The sequence below is a fragment of the Amblyomma maculatum genome, chromosome 3, assembly GCF_055883805.1.
Source record: "Amblyomma maculatum isolate TAMU_Amacu chromosome 3, ASM5588380v1, whole genome shotgun sequence".
Lineage (NCBI taxonomy): Eukaryota > Metazoa > Arthropoda > Arachnida > Ixodida > Ixodidae > Amblyomma > Amblyomma maculatum.
Window position 1 is genome coordinate 188468649 of NC_139346.1, and position 18166 is coordinate 188486814.

General features: G+C 46.7%; 2 protein-coding genes across 6 annotated transcripts in view; one reads left to right on the forward strand and one right to left on the reverse strand.

Moving 5' to 3' along the window:
• The window catches only part of LOC146197217 (uncharacterized), a 129869-nt gene that overhangs the window by 23132 nt on the left and 88571 nt on the right, over window positions 1–18166 (forward strand). The window lies entirely within an intron of this gene.
• Window positions 9220–15801, reverse strand: LOC146197218 (uncharacterized). Its single transcript, XM_084599017.1, has 6 exons — window positions 15672–15801; window positions 14582–14722; window positions 13128–13232; window positions 12130–12239; window positions 11918–11948; window positions 9220–9848 (listed from the first exon to the last, which is right to left on the reverse strand). The coding sequence occupies exons 1-6, from the start codon at window positions 15795–15797 to the stop codon at window positions 9354–9356; spliced, it is 1008 nt and encodes a 335-aa protein (XP_084455143.1). The 5' UTR covers window positions 15798–15801; the 3' UTR covers window positions 9220–9353.

Genomic DNA, 18166 nt, shown 5'->3' on the forward strand with positions numbered 1-18166 from the left:
ACGAATGGCATGGCGACCAACGCTGGGTCAATGAAATGTCTACGCACGGATCAAAATCGGCGATGCGAGATTCACCAACGACGTTGTCTTGCTGTTGTCATCTTCTGTCAACCGCAATCACGTTGTTCTCGAATCACGAATGGCATCGCGACCATCGCAGGGTCAATGAAAAATGTCTACGCACGGATCAAAATCGGCGATGCGAGATTCATCAACGTCGTTATCTTAATGCTGTTGTCAGCTTCTGTCAACAGCAATCACGTTGTTCTCGAATCACGTATGATATCGCGTCTATCGCTGGATTAATGAAACCTGTCTACGCACGGATCAAATTCGTATATGGGAGATTCATCAACGTCGTTTTCTTGCTGTTGCCATCTTCTGTCAACAGCAACCATGTTGTTCTCGAATCACGAATGGCATCGCGACCATCGCTGGGTCAATGAAGTGTCTACGCACGGATCAAAATCTGCATGCGAGATTCATCAACGTCGTTGTCTTGCTGTTGTCATCTTCTGTCAACAGCAATCATGTTGTTCTCGATCATCACGTATGGCATCGCTTCCATCGCTGTATCAATGAATGTGTCTACGCACGGATCAAAATCGGATATGCGAGATGCATCAACGTCGTTGTCCTGCTGTTGTCATCTTCTGTCAACAGCAGTCATGTTGTTCTCGAAACACGTATGGCATCGCGTTTTTCACTGGGTCAATGAAACGTGTCTACGCACGGATCAAAGTCGGCAATGCGAGATTCATCGACATCGTTCTCCTGCTGTTGTCATCTTTTGTCGACAGCAATCATGTCGTTCTCGAATCACGTATGACATCGCTGCCATCGCTGGATCAAAGGATGTGCCTACGCACGGATCAAAATCGGATATGCGAGATGCATCAACGTCGTTGTCCTGCTGTTGTCATCTTCGGTCAACAGCAGTTATGTTGTTCTCGAAACACGTATGGCATCGCGTTTTTCGCAGGGTCAATGAAGCGTGTCTACGCACGGATCAAAGTCGGCAATGCGAGATTCATCAACATCGTTCTCCTGCTGTTGTCATCTTCTGTCAACAGCAATCATGTTGTTCTCGAATCACGTATGACATCGCTTCCATCGCTGGGTCAATGAAAAGTGTACGCACGGATCAAAATCGGCCATGCGAGATTCATCAACGTCGTTGTCTTGCTGTTGTCATCTTCTGTCAACCGAATCATGTTCTCGAATCACGAATGGCATCGCGACCATCGCTGGGTCAATGAAAAATGTCTACGCACGGATCAAAATCGGCGATGCGAGATTCATCAACGTCGTTATCTTAATGCTGTTGTCAGCTTCTGTCAACAGCAATCACGTTGTTCTCGAATCACATATGATGTCACGTCTATCGCTGGATTAATGAAACGTATCTACGCACGGATCAAAATCGGCGATGCGAGATTCAACGTCGTTGTCTTGCTGTTGTCATCTTCTGTCAACAGCAATCATGTTGTTCTCGAATGACGTATGGCATCGCGTCCATCGCTGGGTCAATGAAAAGTGTCTACGCACGGATCAAAATCGGCGATGCGAGATTCATCAACGTCGTTGTCTTGCTGTTGTCATCTTCTGTCAACAGCAATCATGTTATCCTCGAATCACGTATGACATCGCGTCCATCGCTGGGTCAATGAAAAGTGTCTACGCACGGATCAAAATCGGCGATGCGAGATTCATCAACGTCGTTGTCTTGCTGTTGTCATCTTCTGTCAACAGCAATCATGTTCTGGAATCACGTATGACATCGCGTCCATCGCTGCGTCAATGAAAAGTGTCTACGCACGGATCAAAATCGGCGATGCGAGATTCATCAACGTCGTTGTCTTGCTGTTGTCATCTTCTGTCAACAGCAATCATGTTGTTCTCGAATCACGTATGACATCGCGTCCATCGCTGGGTCAATGGAAAGTGTCTACGCACGGATCAAAATCGGCGATGCGAGATTCATCAACGTCGTTGTCTTGCTGTTGTCATCTTCTGTCAACAGCAATCATGTTGTTCTCGAATCACGTATGACATCGCGTCCATCGCTGGGTCAATTAAAAGTGTCTACGCACGGATCAAAATCGGCGATGCGAGATTCATCAACGTCGTTGCCTTGCTGTTGTCATCTTCTGTCAACAGCAATCATGTTGTTCTCGAATCACGTATGGCATCGCCATCGCTGGGTCAATGAAGTGTCTACGCACGGATCAAAATCGGCGATGCGAGATTCATCAACGTCGTTGTCTTGCTGTTGTCATCTTTCAACAGCAATCATATTGTTCTCGAATCACGTATGACATCGCGTCCATCGCTGGGTCAATGAAAAGTGTCTACGCACGGATCAAAATCGGCGATGCGAGATTCATCAACGTCGTCTTGCTGTTGTCATCTTCTGTCAACAGCAATCATGTTGTTCTCGAATCACGAATGGCATGGCGACCAACGCTGGGTCAATGAAATGTCTACGCACGGATCAAAATCGGCGATGCGAGATTCACCAACGACGTTGTCTTGCTGTTGTCATCTTCTGTCAACCGCAATCACGTTGTTCTCGAATCACGAATGGCATCGCGACCATCGCAGGGTCAATGAAAAATGTCTACGCACGGATCAAAATCTGCGATGCGAGATTCATCAACGTCGTTATCTTAATGCTGTTGTCAGCTTCTGTCAACAGCAATCACGTTGTTCTCGAATCACGTATGATATCACGTCTATCGCTGGATTAATGAAACGTGTCTACGCACGGATCAAATTCGTATATGGGAGATTCATCAACGTCGTTTTCTTGCTGTTGCCATCTTCTGTCAACAGCAACCATGTTGTTCTCGAATCACGAATGGCATCGCGACCATCGCTGGGTCAATGAAGTGTCTACGCACGGATCAAAATCTGCATGCGAGATTCATCAACGTCGTTGTCTTGCTGTTGTCATCTTCTGTCAACAGCAATCATGTTGTTCTCGATCATCACGTATAGCATCGCTTCCATCGCTGTATCGATGAATGTGTCTACGCACGGATCAAAATCGGATATGCGAGATGCATCAACGTCGTTGTCCTGCTGTTGTCATCTTCGGTCAACAGCGGTTATGTTGTTCTCGAAACACGTATGGCATCGCGTTTTTCGCAGGGTCAATGAAGCGTGTCTACGCACGGATCAAAGTCGGCAATGCGAGATTCATCAACATCGTTCTCCTGCTGTTGTCATCTTCTATCAACAGCAATCATGTTGTTCTCGAATCACGTATGACATCGCTTCCATCGCTGGGTCAATGAAAAGTGTACGCACGGATCAAAATCGGTCATGCGAGATTCATCAACGTCGTTGTCTTGCTGTTGTCATCTTCTGTCAACCGCAATCATGTTCTCGAATCACGTATGGCATCGCTTCCATCGCTGGATCAATGAATGGTCTACGTACGGATCAAAATCGGGTATGTGAGATGCATCATCGTTGTCCTGCTGTTGTCATCTTCTGTCAACAGCAGTCATGTTGTTCTCGAAACACGTATGGCATCGCGTATTTCGCTGGGTCAATGAAAAGCGTCTACGCGCGGATCAAAATCGGCAGTGCGAAATGCATCAACGTCGTTATCCTGCTGTTGTCATCTTATGTCATCTGCAACTGTTATACTCGAATCACGTATGTCATCAATTCCAACGCCTGGACAATGATGCGGCGTCTACGCGCGCATCAAAATCACAAATGTTCGTCCATGCTTATTTGGCCTAACCTGAGAAGCAGGAGGTTGTTTGTCTGCTCTTGGGTGCTTCCCAACGCCGAGTCGTCTTGCTTCTTTATATCTGGTGCCGTCGCTCTGCTTCGTCTTTACTTAGTCATTTTCGGTATTCCATCTTCGTGTCCAATTTGTGGTGTCATCAGGATTAATCCACAACTACAAGACATTGTTAAAACTGAACCATTTACTCTGGCATTCACAATCGTGTACAGACCCTATAGTCGTGGTACGCACCCGTCTTTTGCGCCATTTTATTCCTGCAGGTAGCTACTTCTCCGTGTTTACAAAGTCCTCTGCTTCGGGTTCGAGGCAGCGCGGCTCGACGTGGCTGCCGGGTTCTAACTCCTCCGCGGGTTGTGTCGCGTCGTGTATGATTGGCGAAAAACGTCACATTGACTAGTCAGCTTTGCTCGCTGCCTCAAAGGCGTTAATGTATGCAAGCCCGCTGCCGTTTGCGTTAATGAGCAAAATACTCGTTCCGAACGCCGTTGCTGCGAAGCCATTATGGCGAGTCATCGGACTGGCGAGCGCAAGTGTCCTTTGACCGGCATATGGTTTACGACCGCGCACGGCATTCGGTATTCTCGCCACCCCGTCCAGCAACTCTGAAGAACGGACGCTGCCTGCGGTCTGCGGCACGTCGTGTTTCCGTCGCAGCCAAGGTCAGTACGTGTTTTCTTATTTCGGTGCCTCAGGCTGGTTCTGCCATTTTCTCTGGCGTACCACCGTGGCGCTTACCTTGCTGACACGGTGAGTATGCAAGAATGCGGTACGATTGTGTGTCTACAGGTTACCTACATCTTTTTTTTTCTCCTTGCAGGTGTGCTGGACTCGGCTTTATCATACTTGAGTCACTTGCAGTAGTGCATTCGGCCGGTGGTGGCATCTGGAAAGATGACACTACGGGTCGTGCACACTGCATATTTTCTGCAAGCCGCACTGTACTGTCGGAAGCTTCGACTGCGCTGCATCGCAGCGTCATGTTTTCTGCGTTTTCGATAAGCAGGAGGGCGACTTATCGGAACGAGAAGACTGACAAGGCTGCTGTAACCCCGGAGGCCATCTCGACACCAAGTGTGGCTGTGCCGTGGGGTAGAGGATGTAGCTTAGTCGAAGTTCACGTGGGAAACTCCCCATTTGCTTCCGACAGTGCAGCCAGTCCAGAGCGTCACCAACAAAACCATGGACAGCTCAGCCTTCATTAAAATATGAATGTGCTATTTTTTTGTCACTTGTCTTCGTCTTTACACTAGTCGTGTTGCTACCAGTTGCCGATGGTTTTAATAACGTTCAACTGGAACACTGAAAAGTCGTCAAAGGCCGAACAAACTGCACATGCACTGATGGTTTGAAGTGGGACATCTACCGACACAAATAATTACATATCCACAGTTTCATCAATGAAGGTATACGTGCGTTGATTGCTAGATAATGCAATTTGTCTTTCTCCTTTGCTTTTGTTTGCTCGCACGCTGCTGTGCGTGCAAGGAGTTCAGGGCTCCTCATGCTGCATTTATAGCCTTTCCGTGGCTTCCACACATTTTTGCTTGAGTTCTCGAGTTCTTGTGCAGCCATATTTTATTTTCGTGCGAGCCAAAGAACCTTGCTATTCGGCCGGTTATTGTTCCATCATGCAGTGAGAACGTTTTTTTTTTTTTTTTTTTTGAAGAGCTTGCAACTAATTTAGGATCACTTACATTTCCTTCATACAACTACAGTTCGCCTTGCGCTCTTGCATGCTCTTCGTTACATAAAAACAAATTTTCGAACAGTTATCACGAAAAAAAAATATTAGTTACCAACTCTTACAAGCTTACATTTTTTTTAATGTTTTGCTTTCCACAACATTGGCACTGGTGGAGTGACCATGCCGACTTGTGTGTAGCTGACGCAGCTTACAGCCCCTTACAGCGCCGCTTACAGCCATATTTATACACTTGAAAAAAAAATCGCACTATACACTTTACACACCTCGTATACATACCCTGCATTCAGCTGTAACCCCACATTTTTGGCACCAAGCATTACTCGAGTTTAACTTTTTTACTATATGTAAATTATTTTCTTGCATCAAGCCCTTCATTACTGCACATTATAAGGGTCCCCTTTTCCTGCCAAAGTACAAAAACAAATGAGCGCCCACGTACGTATGACAGCTCGATTCGAACCGCTTGCTAGACAAATTGCATCTGGTCAACTATAAAATGAAAAGGATTCCCGTCACAAAAATTGATTTTATGAAGTCGTGCATTCGCGATTACGAATTGCACACATACACATGTAACACAATTTTGTTTCCTTTTAGGAACGTAGCCACCGCAATGCGAGCGATGTAGTGGTCCACTTTCAGTGGTTGAACATAACATGGTCCAATCCTTTCATTCAGGGTAACTACTTGAAATGGGGTAACCTGGCACTGAAAAGAGCGCGTCGTTAACCAAGCACGGTAGGAGGAAACTCCTCGCCCTCTTGTACGTGCCAAGTTCAAGCTATTAGCTTCCATATGAATTTTATTTATCCGTCGATTCCAGCCATTTAAACTGGAGTTTTAGTGTCAGTATTGACACACAGCGGATCATTCTTCCCCCAATTCTCGCACATCAAACATCGCTTTGGTGCACTTTGACCTCGGTTGCCAAAGTGCTAATAAACTCCCAACTGCATACAAAAAAGGGGCCCCTTTCAACTCTTATATACTTCGCGTTTCAACCTTTCTCTGCACGTTTAATCAACGTATCTAAGAGCACGCCATTTCTTAAAAAAACGTCCATTATTGTCATCCAAATGACTCCTTTGTAGGCAGTTTTTTTCTTACTCAAGCTTGCCTTAAGCCATATTATAAACACCCATGTAAATTAATTTACTTGTTGGCAGTTAGTACTTCGAATGATATAATCCCTGTGTCTGTTGAATTCTACATTAGAGTCCTCATCAAAGCAGTCGTGTGTGATCATCCGTATTGAAGGCAACGATGAAGACGACGCTAGATCCAGAAATGAGTGCAGGAGAGCTATGCTCAAACTCTGCAGCTTGTTCTACGTTGAAAGTTTCATTCAGCCCCTCAGCCAACTGTGTTTATATTGGCGATTTGTGGGATATGAACAGTCGAAGCATCAACACGTCATGATATCCGTCACGTCTCGCATACCACCAGTGACTTCAAATTGCAGTTCATTATTTTAGGGAAGGATTGTACCTGAAATCATTGCCTTCCTCGCAATCGAGCGTAGATTTTAGCAAGGAAGGAGCTTAATACAGCACCTCGTTTCAATGCACGCGCACAAGAGATTAGCTTGGCCTCCGAGTGATTTTAGGGCAGAATTATAGATGGGCCCCGTTACTGGCATTGCAGATGGTTTGCCCCGCAGCACATGTGGAGTATAGCGTTAGCCGCGGTTTGCATCCTGTAATGACAGCCTTCCGTTGCTGTCACCTCAAGTGCCGCCGTGAATGAGCATGCGTCGCTCGGGCTGCATGACGAGGCGTAGACTCATTCGAGCCTCGCGCCGACTTCGTCTACCACAGGACCAGTAATAGTCAGGCTGCGTGCTCCCCTTCTCAGTCTGGTAGTAGAAAATTCGTACAACCTCTGAAGCTCTAAACATATGCAAAGTAAAGACGAGCACCTGTCCTCAGTTTTTAACATGTTTTGATACTGTGGGATTGCATGTTGACTTTAGAAATCAAGCGACAAGCAAAACATGCAGCCTGGTTACTTTTGGCAAAGACGACACATACGCTGCTCCAGTGACATTGCCGCTTGTAGGCCTCAATGTAACCCACGAAAGTTCTCCTTTACGTTTTCCTTTCGGTCTCCCTTTTTATTTCCGGTGGCGTGACAACAAAAGGAATCAATTAGGCAATGTGATCAACCTACGTGTCCCCTGCATATATGTTCGAGGTTGGAGGCAGGTGTCAGAGCGAAGGAATTAACTAATGCTTTGTCAACATGATTTACTGATAGCAATACGTTGATAGGATTTCAAAAAAAAAATTTAAAGAAAAGATAAAAAATACATTCAAGTGTTAAACTTTTCCGTTAATCAGCCGCAAGTTGGTACACTTCACACGATAGCACAGAGCAATTGAGTAAATATGCTACAAACTTGTTTGTTCTCCATAGGTTACATCCCGCCGCAAAAAACTAAAAAATCACACACACAAAAACAATATCCTATCAGATTATTGACATTGGGCTTGTGGGTCTAGCCTACTAGTCTTGTAGTTCCGCCAGAATAATGGTCTTATTTTTGCGGCATCTGGTAAGAGAAGGGAACGCCCATAGGTGTCAGTAATCTGATTGGAATTTGACATCCGCTTGTTTTGTAGGCCCTAAAAACCTATGGCATATGGGTCTCATTGAGTATTTGCGTGCGTTTACTGCTCCAGATACCCGAAGGGTCAGGACAGCTATGTTCCGTGTTCCGGGGATGGGACAGTTAGCAGCTGCATATGTATACAGCGTTCAATCCACAATACAATTAGCTCTTATTTCCTGGACAAAGTCTAAAGTTTGCACGTGTCATATTTACCATGACTGTAAAATGTATTCAGCCAGAGCACAGCACAGCAGTGTAGAATTATTTGTCTAGTAAACAGCCCGCATTGCAATTTACAATTTTTTGTTCCGAAAATATTTTTAAATTACCTGCACGTGCTGACTGTAGGTAATATTAATAAATTTAAAACATGAACAAGCAACTCGCTCCCCGGTCCACGGCTTAGTGATGTGTGCGATGAATTTTTCGGAGAGCTACTCGGCTTGTTCGGACGTTCTACGCTGCCTTAGTACATGTGCAACTTACCACGTGCGCTAGCTAGAAGGAAAAAAAAAAACTGAATAGAATTAATCTATTTCTACACGCGACGAGCAATGACTTTCATCATTCTTGATTTGCTCCTGTAAAGTGCACTACGCCACACATTTGTGTTTGCTGAGGGAAAGCCAATTCCTCGAGAGACTGGCAGACGGTGCTTCTATGCTCGTCAGCATTCTTACTATGGCCGAAACGATTTACAGTAACAGGGCGCTCTCCCCGAATGCGGTTTTATCTATGCGACTATCTACACAACAGAAGCAAGATCGGATCACCTTGTAAACATAAGCGGTACACGACGCTGCGATAAGCACGCAATGACAAAAAAAAAAAAAAGCGCGAGAAACGTGCACGTTCGTACGTCAAGGTCGTACGTCAAAAACCACATTCAAATTAATAACACGGTTTATTCAGAATTCCACGCACCAAAGTGAAAAATGCAACGAAATATAAAGCAGTTTACATCAATCCTGATTTCTCATTACTTGAAAGCTGTTGCACTGATAGCACTTCAAAGCGCAGTTCCCATTCCTATCGGATACCGCAGACAAAGCACATAACACGTGTTTGGAATGCGTGAATAGAACAGACTACAGGCTGCATTGCTTGCAGCCCGTTAACATTAACACATAAACACACACAAAAAAAAAAACGCTATACGTGCATGAAAGCGAAAACCCTGGACTCTCATGTGAGGCGCTTTTCGCCGAACCTTTCCTGGCTAAGAAAGGCCACCATTGGAGAGATCAACTTGTTGCGAATGAAAGGGCTTCTCATTCGTCGTGTTCTTTCTTTCTTTTCCCAGCCCCTGAGACAGATGATGCAGGCTGCTTCTTCCCACCGGCTCGCTTCGTTGCCGGTGGCGCTGAGGTCTTGGCTGAACCTGAATTTTGCTTCTTCTGGACTTTACCTCTTCCTGTCTCGGAGGTTCCTGGCTTTCTCACCCGTCCTCCTCCTTTTACTGAAGGTGGCACAGAGGTTTCGACAGTAGATGAGACTTTCTTCTTGCGGCTTTTGCCGGCGCCTGACGTAGACGATGCGGACTTTCTCTTCTGGTTTGCTCCATTTCCTGCAGGCGGTACAGAGTCCTCTGTTGAACCAGAGCAGCTTGCTTCGTCCAACAGCTGACGAGAACGCCTTTTCTTGCGTGTCTGGGATTTGGTGCGGTACGCCTTCCGGCGCAGCGCCTCGCGTCGTGAAATTGCGGCGCGCTCGTCGTCTGAGCTGAAGTCCTCTTCGCTCTCGTCGGGACTCGTTCTGGCGGAATTCTGGAGGTACAGAGTTGAGAACATAAGGCACCGCATGCGGAACGGAAAATTAAAAATAAAAAAAAAGACAGCGTGACATTTAGTTTAAGAATCCCAGTCGGAAAGAACTACAGAAAATTTTCTGATGTTACGACAGAATTTCTGTGCGGTTTTTGACGGCAAACCTGTTGTGACAACAGAACATTCTGTAATAACATCAGAAATTTCTGTAGTTACAACACAACCGTGCAACAGGACTACAGACAACAGCAATATACTACAGAAAAACTACAGAACTACAGAAAAGTACTACAGAATTACAGAAAAACGCGATGATTACGACGGAACTACAGGATATTTTGTCGTATTTTTGACACAGTTCTGTAGTTTTTTTCGACTGGGAAACCAAGGTAAATCTCGCCAAAAAGTGCCTGAAATACGCAGTTGAGCACCATAGAGGCACTGATAGTAAAGTGGCAGTGCAGTGAGGCGAAGCGATCATATAAACATCGAGTTTTTGAGACCGTGTCTAACTACAAATTCGGGAAAATAGTTGCACTAGTCCCACTAATCTCAAAGTTTCAAGTCCAACTTATTAGGTATTGTTATATGCTTCTTACCGTGACGAAACTGCGGATATACCGTAGATACCGTTCATTTTAACATATTGATGGGATTGTAGTCTAATGTTCCCACGAGTAATTCTTTTAATGTTATTGCTTCGCTCGCAGCGATTAACTTACTGCCGTAGAATGTAAATGCAAACATTTTTAGAATGAATACGAAAAACCTTGCGGGAAATGTTGACCGTTATAGTGGAATTTTACAGCAGCCGAATTGTCAGAAGCAGTCATTTCAGGCACCACACGAAATCTAACCAACCTTAATCTAACCAACCGAACTAGTCAGACATGCCACCAGGCACGTAAGTTCATACGGCTGGTTTTTCTAACTTTGTCGGGTGGTCTTTCACTTAGCGCGGTAAATTACGACTGCATATGGGAAGAACGGCCCTGTACATTAGGAAGATATGCAAATGCACACCACCTCTGTGTTTTTTATATCATGTCCCACATTATTTCCACGTGATTATTCTGACGTCCTACTAAAGAGTCCGCATACATTTCAACTTTTCCATATTCGTTGTCGGTAACTATCCTTATTGTTCCCCGTGCAAGTGATGGGAAAGTATCCAACAATACCGTTTCGCCAGAGATACAAGTCCTGATCGGTATTGCCCATATGTTCGTCGATTTGTTATATTCGTTCAGGACGTCAGCGATAACATGGTTCGAAAACGCGTCACGTGACACACTTAGGCTGGCATTGATACTGTTTCTGTCCAGTGTGCCATCCCTTCGCTTAGGCATCTGAGACCCTTACCTACATACCGAGCTCAGTTGCGCTCATTCGCTTATTATATATCCACTAGGCGTCTCGTGCACCGCAAGCCATGGCACACATGCGCAGCACGAAGCGAACTGCGTCGCGCATGACTGGAATGCACGATTGCACATGACGCACTGCTTCGTTCGCGCTTTCGAATTCTAATTCTCGAATTCGTATTCTGCTTGCTTTAGAGGCAACAGCAACAGTGATTCCCAGCGTGCTGCCAGGTTCACACCTTTTTGAACGTCAACACCGTTGCATGCCAATCATGAAATGGTGTTCCACTAAGTGGCAGCTACTGAAAGCGGCAAATCGAGAGCACATTATAAAGTATCTTTTTTTTTTTTTTTCCACTACTGCTATTCCGCCTGAAATGAAGGTGGGCCTTAACTGCGAGGGAAACTAAGACACTGAGAATTAGCGAGATTTACCGCTTGCCACGACTGGCAAGTTCGCACGAGTTTCTGGCAGAAAGCGAACAGTGGAATACTGCTAAAATAATCTCGCTCAAAACATTTAATACTACACAAATCGCAACCCGGAGGGTCACCATTCGACAAGAGAACAAGTAGTAAGCTGAACTGGCCTTTATAATCCCTACGTATTATTATTCTCATAAGAAATTTTGCTGTGCCGATGTCCACAAAGTAGATATTTCTAGAGATAACTCATTGCCTTTTCTCGTTCATCCTTGTACTCACCTTGTACTCGGTTTGGAGGTCTGCGAGCTCCCTGCGTAGAGAAACGTTTGTTATGAAACTCGAGCAGTCAGGAATATGCACCTTGCGAGAAGCACACGTTCAAAAAGTGCGCTCCGCTTATCATGCAGGAATAATTAGTTGCGATTAGGCACGCATGTCTATGAGCAATGATCTTCAGAGACCGTCTGAATATGCGTCGATGCTGAACTCACTTGATGATGTCTTCAATGATGTTTTCCTTGACCATGGAAAGGTTTTTCACGGAAGGATCGGTTTGAAGCGTCTTCAGTTCCGTGTACTTCTGATGCGTTGCCGACAGCGCCTGCAGTGGGTAAACATCTCATCGTAGTGAACTTGCCGCTGCTATTAAGAACTGAGCTATTGTATCCCTGCTTTCTAACCTTGGGCTGTATAAAAACAGTTCCCTGTGCAGCTATTCGAGGAAATAAAATAGAGTTCATACCAAGGCACTATTTCCGGTTCAGCAGGAACTCCGAACTCACATTTACGAAACCTTCCTGGGTTTCACGAATGCCTTTCAATGACGTTCGGCAACTATAGCATAATCAGTTTATCGCCAGTAGCGAACGCAACATAATTCAGTAGTGATATTTAAAGCGTGAAATTTTCAGAAAGCGGAGGAGTCCGGAGAGATGCTACAGTAGCGTTGTGGTTGTCACAGCCGGCTCTTCCTGACAGAAACTTTACCTATAAGAATGCTGCCTGCGCCCACGTCAATTATTTCCAACGACCCGAAGAAATCTGCGTTTAATGTGTAGTGCCGCATGATCATCCACACTTTCTGGTCTTCTGTAGCACCACAACAGTGCCCACTGCCACTGCAGAGAAGCACAGATATCCAATGTTCGTTCGGATAAGATACTGGAGAAATTAGGCAGCTAAAAAAGGTGTCGCCAATAGTCTAACCAAATCACAACCATGCCGACAAAAAGTAAAATAGAAAATGAACAGGCAAACATAGCAAAATGTAGTCTACCAAAAATGATGTACCGACAACAAAAAGCCGAGTGGCCGGAGTAATTTCTCTTTGCAATGCCCTTAAAATGAATGAAGAAACTGATGCAGTGATCAGTACACCAAAAAATGATAGTTAGTAACTATAAAGAAACACCGCGAAACGCCCATGAACTATGCAGGTGCTGTTATATTCGAGAAACAGAAAGAATTTCGGTCTCGCTCCGTGTCGTACCTGTAAGGCGGAACATATCTTTTCCACTCTGGAAAACACACCGTAGCTCAGGCAAAGACCGTCTTCACCTTCTTCAGCCTGGAACTCCGTACAAATTGGACTCATCTGCAAACGGCCGTAAAAGAGACGTTCCCAGATAAAATCAATGTCAAACAATAAATCAAATCGCCGGTGCCGTTTTGTGAATATGAGCAGTTTAGAGCTGTACACGTGCATGAACCGGCCAGAAAGCCCTGACCGAATACGGGTACTCCGGCACAGTAGCCGGACGTCTTACCCCTGCACCACCACGGCGGTGCACATTGGCGTTCTATAATTGGTTTACAGGAAAGGAAAGGCGCAGTATCTGTCAATCGCGGAATCCCGCTATATCATCCTCACGTAGACAATAATTGTGCTGTGCATTTCACATTCCCAGGCATCGGTGACTTCTGATGACTTGTTTTTTTTTTTTTTTCAACATTATATTTATTACAGTGAAACAATAGGACATTGTTTCAATGTAATAAATACCACGTTAAAAAAGACAGGCGTGGCGCACTTTGTTAAAGCGCTCTGCTCGGGATCCGAGGGATGGAGTTTGGATTCGCGGTGGGGACATGATTTTTATTTTCTGACAACGTCATCGGGATGATTTATTTACAAGTGGAATACCGCGGAATCTCGCCACGAAGTGGGACATTTCTCGCGGACGCTCGCTGCTTGCGCACGGACACGGTGGCGAGTCATGAGCCATTAAAAACTTTCGCCTTAATGCAGGCGTGAATTCGCAACAAAATTTTGACGCAGCCGTACTTTGTGCAGCGTTCAAGGTGATGTCAAACTATTTCGCTTTCTATTAGGTCACGCCGGCATCACATAGTATATCGAACTCGAAAAGAATCGAGAGTTAGTTCGATATATATCGATAATTCGATATAAAGATGCATTCCAAGAGATGAGCTTCTCTGTAACCTAGAAGCGTGATTACGGTGCAACCAGGCTAGCGGCGGCATGGAATTCCCACAGCGACAGGCTGCCCGCCATCATACTGGCAGCCTACCGCTCGCAGTGGATGCGGCGACTCGCGAAACAAACGCGCACGCCTTCGCGCGCCAACGCTCACCTTGCGCAAGGCATCGCAAAGGGGCACACTTTCACGAGCCGCTCTGTAAAAGCTAGCGTGTGCTGCGAATATTTGGTAGTGACAGATCAGAGCGCGCGGCTTAAGTGCCAGGAACGTGTCCACGCGAAATTTCGGACTCGGGACTAACGTTTCTGCTCCAAATTAACTTCCCATAGTTGACTGCCAGTAGAAAAGTAAAGCATGCTGCAGTGTCAGGATGACGGCATGAAGAACAGGATGTGCGTGAGGGGAGAGAGGGAGACGGGTTGCAGCATCCCACTTGTCCTCCTCCCCGACATCATGCCACATGGTAAAAAAAAAAAATGTACTGACCAATGATTTCACATACCCGTTTTACGGAGGCAACAAAGTGAAAGCATTTGCCCACACGCATTTTGTGGATGGCGTAGCACACATCCAGATCGCCGCTGTTGGTAGCTCTCGCGAGAAGATCATCCAAGTGGTTCCAATCGGAAATCTTCACCCTTATCTGCAAATACGGTTTGCATCGATCAGTCAGTGAGGCAGCATACTCCGAACATGAAAACAGCAACCTTACACTTAACGCAAATTCTGAAACTAGACCGTTTCTCGTGAACGCTACCCCGACCGATGTGCTTGGGGTTCGGTGAGGGCGGCCATATAGGCTAGGGTTTCTAGTGGCGAGTTGCTCTCCGGAAATGCTGGCACCAGGTTGTGGCTTCAAGCGTCACCCTTCTCTGACGCGCGGTCATGTGTTCAATATATAGTAAGAGCATAAACAAAGCGTGCACCACACTGTTTGAGATGTAGTGATCTGCTTACTGTCATTCATGTTTTAATTATATGTGCACAACTCGAATCAGAAAGGAGACGTCATTTTCCCTCACTCTACACTTACCAAATACCTGCTTACCCATCCATTTTTATTGGTGACAACCCAATGTTTCCTTTAAATCGTGTGCTCAGATTCTTATCGAAAGTAGGCTTTTTACATGGAATTTCTTATCGACGTGGGTCTCAACCCGTTCCTCCTTGAGAAGACGGATGAGATCTTTTAAAGCATCTACATTTTCTTTCTTTTTTTTTTTTTCACAGCTCATGATATATCACGAATGAATTTTAGGCCCTATACACCACTGTTTTTAGTGATCTTAGAGTGAATGAATTTTTTTTAGGCCCTATACACCACTGTTTTTATCCCTTCATGGAACATCACAACTTAGCACATTACATCAGCTTGAGTAGGCTGCTAACCTTGTGTTTGGCGCTCTTTGGCCTGAGACGCCCTTGCGCCGTTAAAATCCACCATCATCATCAGCATAAACAAAGAGTCATGTATGCATGCCAACGGCCACTGTGTGACTGCGGCCCTAGCCGAGTCTGCGTGACGATATGTCTGAATCAAAACAACGCTATATAATCTAGCGCTTCAACGCTCTAGGTTAATCGCAACCAACCTTTATTTTCGGCCTCATCGGCTGGGTGGCGTGCAGTGCGTACAGCAAATAAAGGCCGAAAACGTTTTCTTGATACGAGAACATGGGTTGCCAGAGCTTGACTACGATTGAGATTATCTCCTCCATAAACTGCAAGGAAAAAAAAAAGGGGGGGAGGCATGGTCACATCAGATACAGTGGCGTGTACAAAACATGACAAGGAGGTTGAGGCCGAATCATTAAGATTTCCTGGAGAACACAGAAAACATCAACCGCAAAGTACAAGTACCGGTGCTGCAGTTGTATAACTTCGTATATGGACAGGATGGTGCTCTAGTTTATGCAAATCAGTGGCGTCGTCTCGCCGTCCGTTCTACTCCGTTCAAGTTTTTTTTTTCTCTCGTCCTTCATTTGTAAAGCAGCGCTGCGTACATTACAGCACCACGCGGTTCTTAGTTGCACCAAAATATGAGCGGCGGCCGACCTCGGCTTCCGTAGCCTTTCGCAAAGACATTTTTTTTCTCATGCTCACCAGTCTCTTGCGTACTGGCATTCATGGTACAGACCAGAGCCTCGGCACGGTGGCCGAAAGCTACTGGCCACACGCGACTGTCGTCGCACATCGATGGCCAGGGAGATTCCGCCGCGTCCTTTCCGGGCGAGTAGCACTGCACTCGATGGACGCTGTCGACGGTCTCATTCCAAGAGGTAGCGCTCTTGCTTATATAGGCCAGGAAACCATTGCCACTTGAACTGTCCAATCCGGAGGCAGCGGTTGGCGGCATAGCGAGCGCGTTAGTCTCCCGCTTCAAATCTACCGCGGTGCAAAAGTGCAAGAGGGAGCTCTGCTGCCTAGAGCTCCTGGGGAGGGGGGGGGGGGGGGGTAAATCCGATCTGGCGACCTGCACGTGGTCCCCCCTGCACGTTGAGTGGGCCAAGGTGGTTTCGGCTGCCTGGCTTTGCTCAATGACTGACAGCCAGCGGTCGGTATGGGCTTAGCCGGGGCCCATACTGTGGGGTGGCAAATCCCCGGGGAGTCCCCAGCGTACTCCCTTGGCATTGCGAGCATGCCATGCACACGTTAGCCCGTTGCCGGTTGCGGCGGCAGGTCCAGAGTTGGTCTGGGCGGGGCGCGTGTAATCCGGAAATTTGAGCCCAGTATTCGAGTCGGTTGACAGGCCAAGGGAACACCCTGCCCGCTGCCAAGGGAACGGCAGCGTAGCTGCGGAGTACGCAAGGAAACGCAGCTAGCTGGCTTCTGAATGCTGGGCTCTCCTTCAGTACCCAAGTTGGTCGGCAGGCCGAGGGAAAGGCGGCCTAGCCGCGGAGTACGCAAGGAAACGCAGCTAGCTGATTTCGGATGCTGGGCTCGCCTTCAGTATTCAGGTTGGTCGGCAGGCCGAGGGAAACGCAGCTAGCTGACTCTGTATCTTGGATTGAAAATTCCCCTCGTGCCTAAATGCTTTACCCAGTCGCGAACGCGTTGGTTTCCGTTGCCGAAGAGAACGGTGCCTCGACGGAAGCTTGCGGCTGGGGCGAACCAAGCTTGGGTTCTGGGGAACTCACCTTTGGCTTGACAGAGTGGAAAGGATGGTGGAGAATAGCTAGAAAGCTAGTAATTAGACCGACACGTGGGAAAGGACTGATAGAAAAAGGCGGAACGCCTAGTACGGAAAGGCCTAATGGCAGAGTACACACTCCGAATGTGGTGCCGGGAGGGAGTAAGGGCACATAACAGTGTTAAAGCACTTAGTAATGCACTGAATGCGACCGGCACAAGTAGGGGTGCTGGAACGGCGGGGACCCGACCTCGGAAACTGTTTGTAGCCCGGCGAACAACTCGCCAAGTGCTGACGCGGGAAGCATCCTCTGTAGAATGCAGGCCCTCCGGCATGATGCAATGGATGGGAGTAAAGCGAACTTAATGCTGATCAATATACCTTCCAACATGCACTGTCGGGCGGAAACCGGGGAAGAGTATCCATCAGAGTGCGCCAGATTAAAGTCTGTTCACTTGACGAGTACCCTGTAGTAGATTGATTGATTGAGAACATATAAATTCCATTTTTTTTTTTTTGCGCCGAAGGCGCTACGATAGTAGGGATGAACGCCAAGCGAAGTCTACCTCTCTAGTATTTCAACTAGAGTCGGGGTGGGGGAACCGGGCTTGGGGGACGGGGAACCTCAAAAGCGGCTTCATGAAGGGAACCTGTCTCAGACGCCGGAGACCCGGCAAACGCCTTGTGGTGGTGGAATCACCTTAGGGCCGAGGGCCGCACATTCGGCTAAGAGCGAGTGCTCGCCCTCTACGGAGGCCCGTATGGAAGCTAGACTCGAATTGTTTGTCAGTCAAAATCCTACGCTGCCCACCTTCTCCTCCAACTTCCCATAACCCTATCCTTATTCCTACTTCCCCTTCCCCTACAACCAATCCCTTCCGCTACGTCCCAGGGGAGATACGTGAAGTCTCCCCGGGCCCACTCCCTCAGCTGTGGGTCGCTGAGTAGCATCTCCCC

Excerpts from the sequence above, each read along its gene's own strand:
- LOC146197218 (XM_084599017.1), bottom strand. The coding sequence starts at position 15,797 with ATGGAGGAGATAATCTCAATCGTAGTCAAGCTCTGGCAACCCATGTTC. Across the intron at positions 14,723-15,671 it reads CGATGAGGCCGAAAATAAAG|ATAAGGGTGAAGATTTCCGA; the intron begins GTTGGTTGCGAT and ends CCGTATTTGCAG. Across the intron at positions 11,949-12,129 it reads ATCATTGAAGACATCATCAA|GGAGCTCGCAGACCTCCAAA; the intron begins GTGAGTTCAGCA and ends TTCTCTACGCAG.